This window comes from Castor canadensis, chromosome 14 (genome assembly GCF_047511655.1).
Source record: "Castor canadensis chromosome 14, mCasCan1.hap1v2, whole genome shotgun sequence".
In the NCBI taxonomy this organism is placed as follows: domain Eukaryota; kingdom Metazoa; phylum Chordata; class Mammalia; order Rodentia; family Castoridae; genus Castor; species Castor canadensis.
In genome coordinates this window covers 111,871,714-111,893,312 of record NC_133399.1, presented here as the reverse complement: position 1 = coordinate 111,893,312, position 21,599 = coordinate 111,871,714, and the positions used below count along the sequence as shown (strand labels likewise).

The 21,599-nt window shown below is 43.8% G+C and overlaps 1 protein-coding gene across 2 annotated transcripts in view; it reads right to left on the bottom strand.

The window, feature by feature from the left end:
• Positions 1–18,248, bottom strand: part of Csmd1 (CUB and Sushi multiple domains 1) — a 1,661,894-nt gene extending 1,643,646 nt beyond the window's left edge. For both annotated transcript variants that reach the window (XM_074055299.1, XM_074055300.1), the window contains exon 1: positions 17,891–18,248. In XM_074055299.1, the coding sequence (XP_073911400.1) occupies positions 17,891–17,975 (85 nt within the window). In that variant the 5' untranslated portion in view covers positions 17,976–18,248. The remainder of the gene's footprint in view (positions 1–17,890) is intronic.
• Positions 18,249–21,599: the final 3,351 nt, after the last annotated feature.

Here is a 21,599-nt window from a genome sequence, read left to right as displayed (position 1 = left end):
TGATGAAAAGAGTGATACCATTAGATGCCACTCCTACAAGCAGAAATAGAACCATACACGAAGAAGTTGTAGGAACAGAGACTTTGGCTTAGTATATAAATATTGAATTTTTTCCCCTAAGGGACTATAAAGTCCTGGCATAGGACACAAAATGCTCGACTTTCTTTCAAGAACCCTGAGTAAAGAAGCCATTCTTCACTCAAAGAATTTTGCTCCTGAGATGACATGATTACAAACTCATCGTCCAGCTATCTGAATTATAAGGACCATGAAGTTGAAAGTGATGTACCAACCTGTCAATCACTGTCTCCTCAATGTACCCAACATCTGGAACAAGACAGCACTGCATGAATATCCATTTGATGGGTGGAGGTTCTTACACCGGCTGTTCAGAGCTGACGCTGGTAAGCAGCCCATCTGTCATCTTAAAAACTAGTAATTGCTAGGATCCTATTATTTCATATTTTGTATCTTTTCAAAGATGTCACAACCATGGCAAAAAAAGTACACACAACTTCATTTAAACAGAGTGCTTGGGCAAACAAATGGCAATCACATTGTCACATGTTTATGAAAATTAAAAATGTACAGAGAAATATGTATTATTTCTTGGGCAACCTAATGTGTTGCAGAATGCTTTAGTTCTCAGTGCTTTTTGATTACTTTAAACACAGTGTTGAGAAAATTATCATCATTATTGGAATCTACAATGCTTCAAGGCAGGAAGCTTATCTCACTTCAGATCAAGAAGCTAGCATAGAACTTATTATAGGTGGTGTTCAATAAAGTTAGTGGAATGATCATTTGGAATAATGTCAGAAAAACATATGAGATTCACTTGTAAGTACTATTTGCTTGTACTGAAGCATTCCTTCTTCCACTAGCACAAAAATTATAGCTATTCCTTTGAAAATTAATATAAAGTCATAGACATTTTGTTGACTTCTACAGAGCCCTAAGACTTAATTTGTGCCTAATGTAGTGAGGACCCAAAACACTTCTGAATTCAGATATAAGACTGCCTCAAAGTCTTGTCTAATTGTGTTAATTATATCCATCCTGCCATGCCGCGGAACACCGAACTCATACTCCCATCTGTCACCATTGGGCCCCTTCACCACCACTGCCTCTCCTTCCTCCCTCTAGAGATATTCCCAATTCCATCAGGCATGCTGTGTGCAACAGTAATACACACTGTTCATCCTGCCCCATGACCCCTCGAGGCTTGGGCGATGGTGACGGATTTGTTGATCTGCGCTTATTTACTTGTACTTCACCCAGAGATTTAAAAGGGATCATGGGGCTCCAATAATGGCTTAGCTCCTTTTGAGCTGAGTATGACCATCCTTCATATCAACAAAAACACTGAGCACAATCACCTGGCTGAAAGTACAGTTCTTCATAGTCTATCCGTTTCCCAGAATAAAAGGGAACAGAAATACTTAAAAAGGAAAAATGCTTTAAAATGAAGTAGTCCAAAATGCAGAGATGGTCTATATTATCCGTTCTGGCATAGTTCTATTTTTACAGAGATCATCTCATAGTGCTTAGTGTTCCTGTTAACACTTAGGTACAGTATTAAAGTCATTCCTTGATTGCTTCTAATATGTAAACATGGAACCTAGAAAGATTTAAACTTTTGGCAGAATTGTAGAAGATTTTGTATCACGCTGTGCATTTCAATAGGTGTTGAAGGAGACTGATCATTACCAGAAGTGAGGTTAAGAAAATATCCTGAGATGTAAGGAAAGATTTATGAAAAGAGCCTAGTCAGCAGCTTATTGTATAACAAATAGACATCAGCATAGATTTTTAAAAATTCTTTATATTGTAGCAGGACTCTGCACTTACAGAAATCGTGATTATACTCAGAAACCAGAGGGCAAGACAGACTGGAGAATGATCCCTTGGTCTCCGCTCTACAACCCAGAATACCCGACTCAAACAAAGTGGTTTGTCGAGCCTCAGATTCTTTGTGCAGAAAATGTGATAGGATAAAATATCCTTGAGTTGCAACCAAAGATGCTGTGTGTTATTAAGTAATGTAACTATGTTGTGACTGTATAAGCTTCCTTATAATGATACTGGGGTTTAAAAAGAGGAAGTTGTGAGACAGTAGATTCAGTAAAAAATTTACATAAAGCGTTCTTTGGGAGAGTGGTTGGTTTTTTTACAGTTCTGCAAGAAGGCATTCATTCATATCTGGTGACAAATTGGGACAGGAGACTCCAGGCTAATACTGCAATAAACATCGAGTGTCCAAGAAGGGCAAGATGCAAAAAAGGTAAAGATAATCAGTGTGACCTGGTGTCGGAGGGAATCAGGATGGAAGCAAGGCCCTGGTGCTTTTAATGTTCCAAGGTGACTTCTACATTCCAAAGGGACAGTAACAGTATCAGGAAATAGACTCCAAGGTTAGTTAATTTCATTACACCAATTAAAGGGAGTGTTTATTTTATATCATTTGAGGAGAGGCCATATATTAAACTAAATACATTAGAAATAAGGAAAGAAAATGAAAAACCAGATACACAGACATTTCTACTTCCTGGCTGAAAGGCCTTACTGAATTTTAGGCTACTCAGCCACAATCCACTGTGCTTGTATTGATTACTCTGATTGCCACTGTACTTAGAATAGAAGTCAAATGTCAGGAACGAAAGAAGATCTAAACCATTTCTTTTCAGAAGAAACTAGATGCAGAAAGGCCACAAAACGAGAATGTCACTGATCTTGGAGAAGATTTTATGTCAACCCAGACCAAGGACTGCTCAGGCTTAAAGCAAGTGACGTGTAGAGCCATCTAACAGCCATCCCCATGTGGCCTAAGGGTGACCACCCACACTTAGCTCTCCATAGCTTACTCTGAATGCTGCATAAACAAAGGCAAGGGCCCAATGTCTTGGTGGTAAGGACTATGATGATCCAGAGACAGAATCTTAAGTCTCTGTGTGTGTATTATATGCAATAATAAGAAAGAAAAAAAGCATAAGGAGCTCAGAGCAGTCTGAGATTAGCTTGTCATACAAACATTAAATACTGCTTCCTGTGTTTCTCAGAATGACTATATGTGATAAAGATAACTTAATTTACTAGAAGTTCGCTTAAAAAAGGAAGATTTGCACAATAGATATTTATACCTTTTTGCTTTGGAATGGAGCTTTTGTACAGTTTCAGGTAATAACTTCCTAACTACAAGGGTCAATAATTGATTAATTCTTATTATGAGGCAATCACGAATCCTGACCTTCTTTTTGTAACTATTTACTTAGAAATACAGGGGCTAGCTTCCTCAAAATTTGCATCTAATCCTCTCTTTGTTATTTTAATATCTCTTAAAATATATATTTTCTCTCTATGCATATTTCAATAAATTAATGAAAGGGTCTTAATAAAATGTAAAGAAAATTGTTCTTAAATAAAATTTTAATTAAGTGTAAAATAAGTTCATAATGTTCTAATAATCTTACATAACAGTTTGTTGTGAGTTCTCTGTGTGCACCAAGTTCAATGTATATAAAACGCATTAGACTGATTTTTAGAAGGTTCAAAGAAATACAACAATTTAGAAAAAAATGTAGCACATGTTGAGATTCATCTGCATCAACCCACACCATCCTAAAGATGCTGAGATGGTGTTTTACTTCAGCATTTTTACTTGTTTTAGTAAACCCCATTACATATCCAGCAGGTCCCTGCTGGAAATGAGTTTCATTTCAGAAGTAAATTTGATAAGGTAGGTTCATCGTACATCACTTTCTTACCCTGGCCTCTTTCCTTATTAAATATTCACATATGTGACTGTGTGCAGAGATATTAGGAGACCATAAAGAAAAGCCAAAGGACACCAACTGCTTTCTGAAGCAATAGAATAAGTGTATATGGAGGTGTCCTTTTCTCCTGAGTCTGCAATTTGTCAGAAATCTCCTGAACTTGAACTGATCATTGTAAACAATAGAGAAGTATCCCTCTTCATATGCCCATTAGTGGCAGCAATCGGTTGGTTATGTTCTTAAGCTGAACCCTGTCCATCACTTGCTTGCCCTTAAGTGTTTATATACTGTTGTCTTAGTTGTGTACTTTTATTTGTTATTTTCTTTCTGTCAATATACATACATATATATATGTGTGCATTTAATTGATTACATACCTTCTTCAAGACAAGTCAAGTAAAAGCATGAACTATTCTGCAAATAAGTTTGGAACTTAAGATTCCTCTCCTTGAAACAAGACAGGAGTGGTTCTGTAGTTCAACTTTTGATTGAAAACAAGGCACCACATTTCACAAACTGCTTCAGCAACTGTCCCTGTGACACAGGTCAGAACGATTTCAACCAAGAAGAAGCTGCTGTGTGCATATTCGTGGACTCTGCACATTTGAAAGAATGTTTCTTCATTCTGAGAATTTATGTTTTCTTTGGGACATGAAAACTTAAATTCTCTGAGTGCCTGAGATCACACAGACACCTACACACTCATATGCACTTGAGTGACCTTCCTGAGATCACTCTTCTCTGAATGTATACATTCAATGCTGCTGCCTTCCATGCACAGACCTGAGCCCTCAGGATACACTTGCTGAATTGGAGCTGAATGAGCACCTCCTAGGAAGACCTCATCTGTAAACCCAGGAGCACAGAAACAGCTCAGCTGTTGTGAGATTGGCACACACAGCTGAGATTACCCTGAGAACAAAGCAAGAGGTCCTGAAGCAAGACCTCAACTGAGTAAATATAATGCTTCCCTGCTGGGAACAGACTAGGCACCACCAGCAAAGTGGGAGGCATCCAACCACTTCATACCCAATGCATCCATCTGTGTCCCCACCATGTGTCCAATACCTAAGACCTGACTCACTCCTGCATGCCCCAAGGAGATGCTGTGCTATTAAGAGTTTTGGTGCTGAAGCGCCTCTGACCACATCAGTCACGAAAGAGACAGACATTCTCTGTGACAGATGAACTCAGCAAACCTAACTTTAAGAAGTCCCCTTCTTGACCACGGCCACTTGATTTTCCAGGTCTTGATTTCTGAATGTCTCAGTCAAGTGACCTTGAAAAGGATGTCTACTTCTACTGTCACAACTTGGGATTCATTTTTGTCATCATAACTTGGTACCTCTGACAGAGAGACTTTGTCTTTTAACACCTGGTCATAAGCATGGACACACAAGTCTCAAGTGACAGCAGGTAGGCAAGGGAGCACACTTTCTGGCCAAGAGTCCAACAAATGTGAGTCAAGGCACGTTTAACTGGGAAATGTAAGCCAGGAGGGTAAGACCAGCCCATTATGGTTGTCTCAACACTATTGATTGCTCCATGGTTAGCTGGAGTGAGAGCTCACTATTTGAACCTCACAGACTCCAATCCCATTAATTATTCTAAAGCTTTGGAAACACAATGGATTGTCTGTATTGTTTAGCAAATAACTGATCCAAAAGTACTTTTAAAGTGGCCTATTTGGAAAGTCACATCATCTCAAACACTTTCTTAAGTAGCCTCAGATACTTTCTTGGGCAACATAAGCAGTTAGAAAAACCTATGAATTCATTCATATTGTTAGATGCTGTACATTGCTCTTAGGAATACTCACAAGCAACATCCCAGGATCTTTAGACAAATGTTCTCTTCCAAGTGCATCTTAAAAGTGTTCTACTGGAGTCTTTCAGCAACTCTCATGGACATTTCTAACTTTCAATACTTCCTGACATGAAATGCTGTTTCAAGACACATTTCTGAGTGACTTTCTGAGACTTTCCTGTCATTCAAGCTGAATTTGATGCACACTTTCAAATGACTAATTTCATCTAAACTGTCACTTGGCCTTATTGATTATGCATATTTTTGTCTATAAGTGAAATGGGGAATGTAAAAAGCATTCTGCTCACGTCCCCAAATTCCAGACGATGGCATTAGGATTATTCTTATAAATCAGTTTAACACTTACTGAACCCAAACACAGTGACTCATCTCCACTTACAAATCATTTCTTTCCAAAACAACAGTGTTTACCCAGTCTCGCGTCTGAAGTCACATCTCACAGAATTGAGAGTTTAATTTTTTAGTTGCTGTAATGTGATAGTTGCTAACATTTGTTTAGGCTTACTAGTACTGGGCACTGTTCTCTGCTTTTTTTACATGAGCTTATCCATTTAATCCTTACAATATTGATTTCAGCTGACCTTCCTTTGCACAAATAAAGAGAGTTTAATATTCTCTAAGACCACACATTATGATAGGCATACACAGGAATCCAACACTGATGGTTTAGACTGGAGCAGACACTGTGAAACTCACACAACCAACTGGCCTTCCCATATGGCTAGCCTCACCAAAGCGGGGTGCCCAAGAATGTGGACAGAGACGAATCATTCCTCTCTTAAGACATTAGCTTCCAAACTAAATAATGAACTGGGTTTCATTTCTTAGAAGTCAGCTCACAATTTATTTGGATCATTATGAAATTTTAAATTCATCTCATTGTACTAATTGGAGCAGCCCATAAAATATTTCAGTGTGGTGAAATATCAGCATAAGGTGGTGTGCAACGACAAAGATGTAACTAGCGTTCTATGACATAAAATACATTAACTGGTAAATGCAATGACTTCAGAGCAAGGTGCTATCCCACGGCCTGGAGGGTATTCCCACAGTGAAGAATTTCACAAGCATCAGCATCGTATAACAGGTTGCCTCCCCGCTCAGGATTCTGCAGTGCCGATCGTGGTTCCGGAGTCTCCTGAGTGTCAGGTTGAAAATTATGCTTCTCCAGCTGCTAGGATAATCTTAAGTGTTAAATTTCAGCCCAGAATTTCCCAGAAAGTAAACTGACAGGAAGACCTGTACCAGAGGCAGAGCTGCAGATGAGGGCGGGGAAGGTGGATAGGACAGGTAAGGCCTGGGAGCATGGACTGTAGGTGAGATGGGGGTGAGGGGAAGGGATCCTTGGCTCCTCCTGGGACAGCTGACTCAGAGGCTGAGCCCTGCTTGGTTTTGCCAGAGAATCTGAACAATCCTTCAGTATGGACACAAACCAAATAAGAGACTTGTATTCATAAACTTGAAGACCACTTGAATTTCAAAAATCTTATAATCTGTCTTTATTTTGCCCACTGATGTGGTCTTGTAAGAGGCACTTAGCTCCTTTTTTTTTCAGGTAATCTTTTTAACTTAAGAACTGCTATTTTATTTAGATATGTTTCACATGGTCATTCAAAAAGTCAAGCAAGTCTTATGCACAATGTAGTAAGTGTACCTTTTCAGACAGCTTTACATAGGTATAGAAGTAGCTTGTCTCTCCAACCCTCCCAAATTGGAATCAAAATATACCATTTTGTCAAGTTTTCAACTCAACCGTTTACCTGGAAATGCTTTCATGTAAGCAATACAGCGTGTTACATAAGAATTCACTTAACTCTTTGAAGATGATGGACACCGAAATTTATATAGGAAAAGGCTAGAAAGAGTAAGCATATATTTCAATAAAACATGTTACATTTTTCAATTTAAATATCTGATAATTTAGAATTTTGATTGGTATGACCAAGTTCTTTCCCCCTAGCCTACTTTCTCCAGATCCACAGAGTCTTCTCTGTGGGTGCCAAGGTTCCACCTTCTCAACTGCAGCTTCAGAAACACATCAGGAAAAAAATAACAATGGTTGATTTACCTGGCTTCGATTACCAAATTTGGGAGCCATTTCCTATATTTGTCACTTATTTTGTTCTCTATATAAAATATTTACTTGTAATTTTGCCCACCTTTGATGGGTCCTAAATTCTTTGGTTATTCATTGAGAGAATTTCCTTTATTTTTCTAGGATAGTGTGGCTAACAGACACATTAGGGGACCCCCATAATGTCCCTTCTGGTAACATTTATGTTTTAGTGTGAATACTCCATGGAGTCTAAGGCTGACCTACGGCAGGCTACTACTCCTCAGAATACGGCAAATTGAGGGATGCATATGATTATTGTACAAGGTTACATAATTACATGTACAAAATATTCCCAGTCTCTCTCTCTTTCTCTCTCTCCCTTTCTCTTATGCTTTTCCCTGGCTTTAAGTTTACTGAGAAGCCCCACATGGCAAAGAATTTAGGAACTTGAACTTAGGAACTGAGGGCGAAGTTTCGTCAAGAGCCAGCAAAAAATATCAGTCCTGCAACCAAAGGAACTGAATTCTGCCAACAGCCTGAGTGATTTTAGAAGTGGACCCTTTCCCAGCTAAGCTTCAGATAAGACTGGAGGCTCAGTCAACACTTGATTGCATCCTTGTAAGACTCTAAGAAGGAGCCTAGCTAAGCTGTGCTCAGACCTCTGACCACAGAAACTGGAAGGCAATAGATAGGGAAAATAGATGCCAGGAAAATTACCCAACAGATACTAATATAAATAGCATCATGTTGGAAGATGATCCCCCTCACCTACCCTCCATCACATGTCCCTTTTCCACTGTCTAGTTGCTCCTGGTGACATCTGGTCATGCAGGGAAGGAAAACATGAGAAGAGAGAATGACAGAATTATCTGGCTCTCAAGACCTCCAGCTTCCTAACTCTCTTCGTACCTGGGACAAAGAAGAAGCACTGTTGTCAAAGTGCACACTAAATGCATCAACTCTCTTATTTTAATTTGAATACTGAAATAAGTGACATTGAAACTTTAACTTATGCACTATCTTGTCCCTTGTCATAGATTCTGATTTTACAATACAAAATGTTAGAAACCCCACTGCACAGAAGCGATGACAGTTTCCCTCACCTGTCACATGACACTTCATAAAGTACTTTACACCAACTCATTTTAAAGGGCCTCTTGTCATCTATCATAAAAGTTGAAAAAACAACACATTTGCTAGGAGACATAAATCATCGTCCAAAGTTCAGCTTGGCTACTCTTCTTCAACTTTCAGTTCAGAAGGGGCATCGTGTTTTCAATTTCCTGACAACATGCCCCTCTGTTTTCTCATGCTGCCACTAAAAAACACTGGAAAGGTAATTTTGTAATTGCAGTTGAAAAAAAAGAGAAGAGAGAGAGACTGATTAGTTCTTCTCTGTTCCATAATCCTCTTATGTAATTCTTTTAAAGTAAAAAGCTGAGAGAAAATAGTCATGAGGATCAAAATGACAATTGCAAGTTGACATATCTGCTGAACAAGTTCTAATGTTAAAGCATTGTCACCAGAAAAGAAAATACAAACACCTCAGATACCTTACTCTGTATACAGAGAGAAATCCTCATGAAAACAACACACATGATGCAAATATGCATGGCAAAATAGTAAGCTGGAGAAAAGGCTTTGAGGCTGGTTATGTTGACAAGGTCAAGTCTGAGTACAAGTTAGTCATTCATCAGCTGCGGCTTGTAGAAAAATCCTGACTGAATCCTTTCCTCCATCATCTCTGCTCTGAGTGTTGCAACAAAATGTTCGAAACATATTTACAGGTTCATGTAACACTTGACATTCCAACTGGACATTACTATGATACCTAAAAGAAAAGAGAGAAGGGTTCTGTGTGTCCTCAGACCAGTTCTGTTCAATTCCCTCATGCTCAGCTCACTGGAGCCTGTCCCTTGTTCCTCCATCCATGGAGGCTCCATCCACTTCCACCTCCTGTAGAAACTTCCCTCCTGTGTTCACAGGACATCAATGTCTCTATCATGCATGCTACTGTTTGAATAAATTCTAATCATGTCAAGTGATTTTGGTTTTTGCTGCAGTAAAATCAAAAGCCCCTTGAAGTCAACAGGTTCAACCTCTATGTTAAAAACATGGTGGGAGCAGAGAGGGACAAGTCTACCCTCCAGTCCCACTGCACTGAGTGCTACCAGCCAGTACTCACCATAAGTCTCACGTGCACACAGTCATTTCTGCAATCCTATTTCAGGGTCTTAACATCCCAGATGTCCTCTTTGCTATCCAAGGCTTCATTGTTAAGGTTCCTAACAAACTGAAAATATGTATATGTTGGCCAAAGATAGTATTTCTACCCAGATATGTAAGAATATAGCCTCACTAAAGGTAATTCCATTTACTAGTAACCTCACTTTTCTCACATGAATTTCTTTCAATATTATTTTCTTTATTTTTTAGTATCAAGGAGAATAATTTTTAAATTGATAATTTTCTCCATGAAAATGAGTCATGCATGTTGAACAGCTAGCCTGCAACCTTTGTATGCAGATGACATCATAAAACAAAAGAAAATTCTAACTGGGTTTACCTGAAGTTGCCAACAATAATTCTATTCATAAAAGAATGAGCTAGAATGAGAGATACAAAATTGATGAAAATGAAATTAGCGTTCAAGAGGAAAGTGTCTGCTCAATTAATTTCTAGAGTAAAGGTGAGCCTTCTCGTGTTGTCAAGGCCCCTCTTCTGTATGGATCAGTTCTTTCTACAGCTCTGTTGGGCATTCATACCAATCAGAAACAAAAGAAAAAACTAAACCAAAACACAACAGATAATTTTAGTCATGGTGAAACAAAGTACTAATGGCCTTTGAAGATAATCCTACTTCTATTCTTTGAAAGAAAAATTGAAATTGTGCCTTTCCTAGCAGAAGAATCCATTCCTCCTTACTGAAGACTACCATTGCACAGGAGTAAACAGTGGTGGGCAGGAAGTGGAATTCCCTTAGAGAGATGGCAGGCAAGGTGTGACTTGCAGTGGTGAACTGACCGTCTAGGACGGTCAATGCGGAAATCCTTCCTCACTCTTTACATGAATGCCAACTCCACGAGGAAAATTACCAACCCATAAGAGATCAGTGAAGATGCTGCCTATTAAAAATAAGAGAAGTAAGAATCTCTCAATAAAGACACAGGAATTCTCCACCATCTAAAAAATGACTGCTTAGAATTCACGATTAATTTCAAAGGCTTTTAATTCATTAGAGATCATTCCTCAAATAATTCAAATTTTAATCTAACATTTAGCTCTTTCTTATATAACACTAATCACATCAGAGTATACTAAACAGCAAAAGGAAAAAATAAAATAATTCATTCGAACAGCATTTTTATATGAAAGAGTATAATTATCCCTTGAAGTCTCCCCATAATATAAACACTATGGACAAGGAGCTTAGATCTCGCCTTTGTTGTAAATTCATTTTGAAAAAAAGATTAAACAGCATAGAATGATGTAGACTGATAATGGAGGCAGCAATGATACAGAAGAACCATCCAAAATAACTGCAGTTTCTTGACATAGCATATTCATCATGAAATCAGTGTGGGCCAATTAGACTGTGAAGGATTAATGATTTGACTTTGAGATTGCCATGCTTTTATTGAAAGGGAGGAAGAGCAGATCGATGACAGATATACTGTATTACAGATGGAAGCGATGTCTAACCTGATGTTATACTTTATACAAGTATATATGGCATATAGATATAATTTATCTGTACGAGATTAATATATGTGTTATAAGTTATATGTACATTCATTGCACTTTGACTACCTCGAGATTAGAGATAATTTTTACCACACTACACAGTCCTCCACATAGTGTCCCTCTGCCTCAGAGAGTCCCTCAAAGGGGCTAAAGGTGCTGAACAGAATCGCATCCACAAACACCTACTGAGGAATGCTTGAAGGAGAGAGGGATCAAGGAATCTGCACTAAACCAAGACTGAAGCAAGTGACCCTTAGGCACAGGAAGTTTACACAAGAGCATTCGAAAACACTCCACTGTGAGATGTGCTGCTGTCTACAATGGGGAAAGAGACAGATAGTTCAGGATCTGAGACGCAGAGGCACCATGACACTTTCTTTCAAAAGCTGCTCCAGTTCCACTGGTGTGCACGTCCTTATGATCACCTGGGTAAGTCAGACAAAATGTTGTATTCGTTTCTAGAATGCCCACATACCTATTAGTTCTTCTTGAATTTTATTGATGTTGAGGGTCTCCAAAATATATGAAGCCCATAAGTAAGAAACATAAAGCACCTAGAATTGGACCAATATTCTATATAATTTATCTTTCCGTTTATAATCATATTCCATTGGCTCATTGGTGAAAAAACTGAGAAGTGGCACCAACACTTTGACTTCTTCGTGTTCTTCTTTATTTGATGTCCTGTCAGTTACAGTGATGGTCTTCAAACCAGACATTCATGATTGACTGCATTACAAATGATGAGCACTGAAATGGCCATGCCCCTTATCTTCCACACGTATTTGGATGGAATGGCTGTCATGAAACCTCTCCCATTTAGTATTTTCCCTTAGCTAAAACCAGAGCGACACAAAGAAGGAAGACTGAAACCAATAAATTGCAAAATAATTTGTGACATAAAAGTTACAATAGCATTTCTATCAGGTGTCTGTACCTGCAAGTGCTGGGTTGCTAGGTTTGGTTTCATTTGATTTCATTCAACAAAGAAGTTCTAGATGGAATTAAATGTTACCAAGGTAGGTCACAGTACCACTGATGATAAATCAAGTTGCAGTATTGTATTTACAACAACTTCAGAGTGGGTTTTGCTAAAGAGACAATATCTGGTGGATGATGGAGTCTTTTACTTAGTTAATACATTGATGTTTGAGGATAAGAAAAGACTAAACAACTTCCCTAAAGACTGATGGCATTCTCCTCTCCCAAAAATCCATGTTTAGTTCAAATGGTTAAATAATATTGCAGTTAAACTCCAAAGGGGAATTGCTTCACACTCTGAATCCAAAGAGAGTGACATGCATTAGGAGTGGTGGAGGGGGTGGATAAGGTACCTAATATTTCCTCAGAGTTCCTAAATCAGTCCATGGAAACCAGCACAACTATCTAATTTCCTTCTGTCCTTTTCCACATAAAGGGGATATTGGGGATATTAATTCTGCTCCATATCAATCTCAGTACTAGAGACTAACTTTGACCTTAAATACAGACATTTCAATAAATCAAAGGTCATTTAATGTTATTTTAAAGTTCTTGTGGAAAAGACTTATTTCTTTGCATTGGAGATAAATACCCAAATGCAATTATTTGATTTTTATACCAACAGGTTGTTCTGGATTGGGTTTCCGGTGAGCTAATCAGGGTGGCTGCACCACCTCAGGGAATACCAGAGAGTTGATTTCCTTTAGGAGCCATTCATTTCTGCAAGTAAAAAACATCTATTTCTTTGCCTCAGGTTGCACAGCCAAACGAATTCTCCTGGTTCAAAAAATATTTCAGTCTCATTGCTGTGACTGGAATCGAGCTGATTTGGTTCCATCATTCCCATTACTGACCAGTCTAGGGACCAACAGGTCTTCAAAATGCCAATACGAGGAAAGGTACATATAATATGGATCACAGGATACCTATAACTTTACCCGATGTCTTCCTCTGATTTGGTCGGGTATACTTTGGTGCTTTCTCCATGCAAGGAAAATCCATGCAACTTCTTGATTATCTTATAGAGGGAAATGAACTCAACCAGAAAAAGTATAAAAGGCCAAAGGGAAAGTGTGTCTTAAATTGCATGCATGTAAGTTGTAGTGGTTTATTTGCACTATGAGCTCAGCAAAAAACGACCAGAGGCGCATTTAAAATTCAGCAGAGCATGGAGTATTTAATATGCCATTTGCATTTTGACAGCTTGGAAATGTCTACACTGGGCTTGCTGGATCTTCTGGAGTAAGCACTAAGTGGCCACCGAGCCTTTGTTGATCTGTTTCTTAAAGGAAGCAGAACCATTCTCTTGACATTTTCAAAGCTGGCTTGGTGTTTGTTTGAGACACTAAACTGGAGGCTGATTAAGGGAGCCTTGCCCCCTAAGGGAGGAGCTGTTTTGTCTGGAGGGATTTTGCAGAACTGGGGTTGTGCACCCTTCTTATCAAGCATGGTTGGCCAGCTGACAGCCAATATAAAAATAGCCTTCCCTTCCTTCCTAGGCCTCCTGAGCAAGCAGCTTGAGACCTGGGGAATTCTACACCCCTACACTTGTCATTCCCTTGCAGGGACTTGTGTGTGCCATGACACCTCATCATCCCACTATTCAAGCTTACAAAACCTGCCACATCAGAAGAGAGATTTCTCTGTTTACTTTTTCAAAGTCTTAAAATCCCAAACTACTAGAACTTATAGGTGTCCTAGGAACATTTTTGAAAGCTTTTGGCCAAATAGTTCTGAGTTAAATATGTAAATACCCTTGGTAATGCAAAAGTCCAAAGGATGATTTGCTAAGGAAATCCTGATTATCACCATTGTACCTGTATTTGATGTGCAGGATGGTTTAGGGTTTTGTGCTTGGCTCCTATTCACAGGAGTTTCTGGCTCCATCAAGAGACATTAAGCAGTGAGGTTCTGACACGAAAAAAAAAAAAACATTAGCCAAGAAATTCGTGTTAGCATCCTTCAGGTAACAGGAATTTTTGAAAATATAATATCTAGAAGCATACAAGTTTAGAGGACATTTCTCCCTTGTGGTTGAGTTCTATGATTTCTGTAGAAACTGGGCAGACTGTGCTTAAAAATCTCTTTGCTGCCTAGGTGAGCAAAGGTTAGAGTTACCAGAGCCACACTCCACCTTTCCTTCCCAGGTCCCAGGTTTTCTCAGGTGAAACCACTTTGGGCTAATATTATGTGTGCTTTCTTTCAATACAGAAGCTTTCTGAGCAATGCCTGCAAATGCCTGCATTCTTGTCGCTGCATAGTCACAAGAACGAATGAGAAACAAACTTTGCCCAAATAGTCCATAGATCAGCCCAGATTAAAGACGCGTATCTGAGGAAGTGCCTCTGGAATGAATTATACCGCCTATTACCAGATGAAAATTCTTAAAGCCTTCTTCATTTTCCTGTGATGTCTGAAGAGGTGGTGTTTTTAAAGAGATACACACACTTGGGACTCAAATCTTATAATGCAATTAACAACCAAAAAAAAAAAAAATCAGCAGCGAATTCTTGGTTTCCCCAACGTCTGCTTGCAGAGTACAGAACACCAAGGCTGATACTCAGGTACCAAGGGTAACAGGTTACAATAACCTCTACTGTGGCCGCCTCCAGTTTCTCAGGACTCCATAAACAGGTCACGAGAGAGAATGCCCCACACATCAAAAACTCCGCGCCTGCCTTCCCACAGCGCGAGTCGCCACCTGGGCGCGCGCAGCGTAACTCCCACGGTGGTGGCCAGGCGCCCTCCGCCCGAGAGCGCTCCTCCTGGGGGGGAACCACACTGTGCGCAGGCGCCTGCGGGGCTCCCCGGGGCCCCCAAAGGAGAGCCCTGGACCCAAGTGGCGACGTCCCCCAGCAGAGGGCCGACCTTGACCAAAAGGCCTTTCCTTGGCGAAAGGAATCGCGACCCCCCAGCCCAGTGGCCGCAGAGCTCAAAAGGCGATTCTGGCGCTGGCGTCATTAGCCTCCTGCCCGCCTGCAGCCTCCTCTGGCGCAGCCACAAGCGTTTGCACTTGACCTATGGACCATGGGGAGCTATGGCTCCAGCCCCGCGAGGGTTAATGAAGAAGCAGCGCGTACCCACCGCCGCGTGGACCAGACAATAGCGCAGTGAGCACGGCGTCCGAGCGTCCCGGTCCCTCTTAGCGCGAGGGCGCGCGCGCGCGCACACGACTCCCGCACTGAGCACGCAGGGGGCCTGGGACCTTGGACTCCACTTCTTGGCTTCTACTGCCTGGATCAGGGTACCGCGCGCGCAGGATGCGCTCGCGTCTTCCGTGTTGTCCCTCCAGGCCCAGGACTTTGTGCCCTCTGCGTGTTCATACGAGGCTCAGCCAGAGCAGCTCCCGCCCACGACCTGCCCCTCCACACCCTCCCTCCAGCCTCCGCCTCAGCCTAGCGCAGCAGCCCACCCGCGTGGGGGCGGCATCCGCCCGGTACACACGTGTGCGGATTATTAAGCAGTGGAGCCAGGGCCGCCGCTGTCTCCACGCAGCAACCTCTGCTAATTGCGGAAGAAGGGAGCTGGAAGTGCGCGGAAGTAGGGGGAACCGCGAGAGCGCTCTGAGGCTGAGTCGCCTCTCTGAGAAGGAGAAAGCTCTGGCCCTGGAAGGTCTCAGAGAGCAGGGAAAGGGCGGGAAGTTTTTGTAGAGTTGCGTGGCACGCTTTTCATCTCCATCAAGGGCTTGGGTGGGCATAGCCAGGTCCTGTTTCCCAAATCGTTTCCAGTCTCTCCAGTGACACGCGCGCACGCACACCTTCCAAGGCACAGCCCTCTTTGCCCTCCACTTTTCTTGCTTAGCCTCTCAATTCCCAGCCAGTCCAGTGCGGCTGGAGGCCGCTGCCATCCTGGCCCTTCTGGGCTGGAGGTGCCTCTGCAGCCAGCGGATCTCACGGCCAAGGCAAGATGTCTTGACTGAACTGGCCAGGGGACCACAGGGTCGGTGTCTGCGGAAAGCCCACAAACCTGGGCGACCCCGAGCTCTGGCGATCAAGACACAGGGTTTGCACTCAGTGGTTTCTTGGGCGCATCCCACAGACACCCTTTGTGAGGGCGGATGCTTGTGCGGAGAAGCCTGCGCGGGTCCAGCTCTCCTCCAGACCTGTATGCCGGACAAGAAGCGGGAGGAGAGCTGCGGCCCGCCGGCAATCCTCTCCATCTCTCCCCAGGCCCTTCTAGAGTTTCCTGGAGACCACAGAGTCTTCCGAATCGCCTTCTCAATCGGCCTTGAGTGGGGAACACCAGAGGAACAGAGAAAGACAAGCGTCGAGATAGGAAAGAGGAAATTCATGTGGGGAAAAAGCGAGCAAATGACCCTCAAAAAAAAAAAAAAACCCCTCAAGATTTGATTTCATCCTTTAACTAGAAGAGAAAAAAAAATCTATCTGTGTAGGTACAGATTTTCCCAGGAGTATGACGATGGTGCTGGCCGACGGGGAAACAACCCAGAAGGGTAAAAAGGAGGAAATGGGGCAGGTACTTTTCCAATGTGAAAATCAATCAATATTCATATTATCTCCTCTTCTCTCTCTCTCTCTCTCTCTCTCTCTCTCTCTCTCTCTCTCTCTCTTTCTCCTCTCTGTCTCCTCTCTTCACTGTCTTTCTCCCTCTGCCCCCGGCCCTTCTCTCTTTTTCCTTCTCACAAAATAGACAAGTGCACAAGCTGTTGCCAGCTCTGAGGTTGCAGCCTGTAGGCTAGTTAGAGGAAAACATTCCCTAACTCCTTCCAAGAAGGAAACCAAGTTCACAGAGCCCAAAGCCTCAGGAACCACCCACAGGAACCCTGTTTTCCCGACCAGATGTACACAGGGAGGCTAACCCTATGACCACAGCAAAAATAAATGGCGTAGAAGCCGGGCAGGACCCTGCTTGCTTCATTCACCTCCCAGCCCCTTGCAAGTTGCAAGGTGCAAAGTCAAGGGGAGGTAATAACGGACGACCCCACAGAGGTAGCAGAGTTCCTGAGTACTTGAGGGGTAGAGCAACGGGAAATGGGGCTGAGGAGAGGCGGGCCACGCAGGGAGGTTTGTCTGTTGGTACCCAATACCCCGTGGAGAGCCGAACTTCTAAGGCCGGCTTCACCAGGGCGGCTTTCCCAGGTGCGCCGGGTACAGGGAGAAAGTCCTGGGAACCACCCCGGCCACCCGACCCACCGAGTCACAGCTCGGAGGAGACAGCGCCGCCTCGCCACGGCGCAGTTTCTGCCCAACTCGTGTGGGGCTCCTTTCTCTCCGACAACCCGCACGGCCAAGGAAAACAGGCATCTTGTTTGCGCCCCAGTGAGGGGGATGGAAGGGCAGGGGTGGGGCGGGGGCAGTTGAGGGTCTCCGAGAGTGCGATGGAAGCTCCATCCCGGGCATCGCGTCTCCCCATCGTCGGTGATGGAGGAGCCCCCGGGAGATGCCAGCCACTGGGTACCCTGCCGTCCCCCAAACGGACACTCGCGTTCGCCAACGGGGCCTCGGAGGGTTCAGCCGTGTCCCCCGACACCGAGCCAGCCTCGTCTTACCCTTAGCTGCAGCGAGGAGCCCCGCGCACAGAACCGCCAGCACCAGAAGCAGGAGCAGCGACTTGAATCTCCTCCACGCAGTCATGTCTGCAGATATTCCACACGCACACGACACGGATGGCTCTTCTCAGATGCGCCGTCTCCTCCGAGGAGCGGCAGGGGCTACGAGCAGAGCCAAATAATCACCAGCGAGCAAGGCGAGCCGGCGACAGAGCCCGGTCCCGAGACCCGCCGCGCCTCCGACGCCTCCTGCAGGTCTGGGCGTCCGGCTCGCCTCCCTCTCATAGCATCGGGTCCCGAGCCACTGCAGGGCTCCGAGCGGGGACCGGGTGGCGGGCCGAGCCGGAGCCGGAGCCGGGCAGGAAGGCACCAAGGCGGCGAGGCTGCGGGAGGGGGCGAGGCGGGGAGAGGCGCGCGCAGCCAGGAGAGACCTGGAGAGGAGGCAGCTGGAGAGCGAGCCAGCGAGTGGGAGATGCGGGAGGGGGCGCGGGGGGAGGAGAGATCCAGGCTGGAGAGAGAAAGGCAGGCGGGGAGCGCAGAAGACAGGCTGCTAGCGGCGCAAGGAGCCGCTGCCGTGGCGGCTGGACTCAACCATCCTACCCACAGAGAGGGGAAGGAGGCTGGGCACGGCGCAATCCCAGACCGAGCCCGGCCTCGGGCCCTCGGGCTCCGCGCACCGCACCGTGCCGCGCTCCCTTCGGCCTCCAGCGCGTCAGCGCGCAGGCTGGAGAAGGAAGGAGACTTGTTGGGCGCCCTAGTGGGGGAAGCCCACGCCGCTCAGGGGGAAGAAACCATGGGATCGGCAACTCGAGCAAACCCAGCAAACCCGAGGGCTCTGCGGGGGCAGAAGCTGGCTGGCCTCCATCTATTGATCTCGCTTTAGCTGCTGACCAGAGCGAAGCCCCCTGCTTAACTTAGGGAAGAAATGTAGTGGGAAGAGAAAGGGCATAGCTGTGACTCCGGGGAGGAGGAAAATATGCATCTTTTGAATTTTGGAAATTATCGTTAACAAGGTGACTGTTTGCAAGGAGTTGCACAGATTCCCTGTTTCCTCTCTTTGGGTTGTTACGGTTATCCATGCATAAACTCCAGCTCCAGATGGAATTCCAAATGAGGGTGAACCAGTAGGATTGCTATTATGGCCTGGTCCTGAAAGCCAGGATTTGGCACATCTTCAGTGAAACCAAGTATCAAATTCAGCCATGGGAGGGGACATCAGGGAGAAAAGCTAGAGGATCCCTGATGGAGAAAAGGGGTGAGGTGAGCTTGGAGAAGACAGAGCAACAAGGCAGCAGTAGTTACCATCCTGGGCTCTATTTCTCCAACTGCCCAGATGCAGGCCTTCCTGCGAGCTCTTGGTCACACAGAGACAAGATGATTTAGGGAAAAGCAGTGAGTTAACAGAAAAAAAAAAAAAAAAAAAGAAACTACAGGAGAGCACTAGTTGTCACAAAGAGACATTTAAAGGATTCCAGAGGACTAGGGGAAGGAACATACATGGACGCTCAACATCTTAGCAAGAGCCCATTATACTCCACACTGGAGACATTCTAGCATGCTAATGGCATGAGTGACTGCTGAAAGGGACAGCCCACTTCTGGCAGGTGGTCAGGGCTTCATTGCCCCTGCATTTTGCCTGGTTAGCATTGAGGATTAAATACCTTAACAGTGTCTTGATGTGTTGTGTTCCTCCCTTACAGTTCTTAGGTTCTTCCTGCACACTGTGCTCTCTAAACACATGTGGATGTGATGGCAGGTCCAGAAAAGACTACAGTCTGGAAATGTATGCCCCAAGCAGGGTTTCCTGAATCTCCCCCTCAGCCTGCCAAGAGCACTGGGGGCCATGACGCATACTCCTTTCCTTCATAGAGATATGAACTCCCAAGTGTGAGGAGTCTGGGAGTTGCAGTCTCAGAAATGACTTGGGTTTTCCACAGGGCAGAATTCTAATTTTTCCTCAGCTATTACTGGAGACTGCATAGAAAGAAAAGTGGGAATTCCCTGGGGGAAACCCTGGGGCTTTACTCTTAAGTGTGAATCAGAGACACAGTGCAGGGGGTCTCTCCTCTGTGATTGTAAATCAGACTCCAGATAACATCTGTGACAAAGCTAGTGAACTCAGAATGCTTTTGCAGACCCATTAAGTGCTCCAATAGTTTCCTCATCAGGAAACACTGATCTCCTTCAGAAAGGACAGAGCTGACTTTTCCTTGAGAAACGGAGCCCTGTCTTTTCACTGCCACTCCTAATGACTCATGTCATTAAGAAGGATTTCTGCCATTAAAAAGCATTTCCAAAATCTAAGCACCCTGGACTGGGATTCACAGGTGCCTTTTAGGTTATCAGGATCCCAATCCAGAATGTGGACTGTCACCTGAGAAATCAAGCACCTTCACACTAAATTGTGACAGGCCCCTTTATGGTTACTTGCTTCAACACCTTCTTTCTCCAGAGTGCAAAGACTATTTGCTTCAAATCATTGAGAAATAGCAGTTCCAATAAATGGCCACCACTCTTGCTGTGATTCCCTTTGATAGGTATATCATTTATTAAGAAGCTACAATGATCTGTTCCAAGTTGTTTCTTCATCATAATTGTGAGGAGAGCGGAGAAGAGCTATAAAATAAGAAATAAGATAGGCTGATTTTGTAATATGGTTGTATTTTTGTGTTAATATTGTAATCCCCCCCACCAAGCTCCCAAGACTTGTTTCTTTTGGAAGGAAATCGTGGAGCACTGCTGCCATCTAGCGTCCAGCTGTTCTTGTTCGGTGTTAACAGAAATTGGTGATCTCTTACCTCTCTCTTCTCCAATCTGTGCTTCCCTAAATGTTTGTGAAATGCCCCTCCAAGATACGCCTGCACCCTAAATATAAGCAGGCCAAAGGTGAAGCCTGTTATTAGGCTGCCCCGCTTTTGATTTTTGGATGGTTGTATAAGGTTGCTGTTTAGCACCTGCTTGGAGAGATATCACCCACATGGGATTACTGCCACACTAGACTGTGGACTGCACACCAGACGGCTCTGGGACTTTTCTCTACATGGCACACAGTGACTTGCAGGTGCCACTTCTGCACTTGTCTTTGGGTCCCATAACCCTATGTCAGCTCAACCTCCAGACCCTGGCTGAGCTCCCTGGGGACAAGACTAGGAAACTGAGCAGTATAAGGGTTAAAAGCAAAGGGGCTCCATCTTGCTGGAGTGGAAGACACATGCATCAGATCATCAGCAGCTAAATGAAGACGCGGTGGCTGCAGGTCCGTTTGAGAGGAAAGCACGTGAGGAGGGAAGGGAAAACACGACGCTCAATATAAATAGAGATTTCTTTTTTAAATGCACCGGTGAGAATGCTAATTAGTAGGGAGTCTGTGCGTGTGTGAAAATCTTAGAGAATATAGTATAGTTGCCATGATGGTTAAATGTGACAGTGTTCAGCTTCTTTATTGTCATAGTTGAACAAATGGAAGGCGATGAAAGAATTGGGGGGAAATTCTTTCCCTAAAACAGGGGTGTGTTAGGGCTGCATGAGTCATGTCTCCCTAGATGCAGTGCTGTCTGGAGAGAGTAAGAACAGTGGGGCTTACAAAAAACCAGAAGTCAACAGAGCCATGCAGGGGTGCAAAGCCTTTGATCACGGATTGACTCCCAGGTCCATTATCACCTGTCCATCCTCCTCCAGCAGTGCAGGAGAAGGGGCTTCGAGAAGTCAA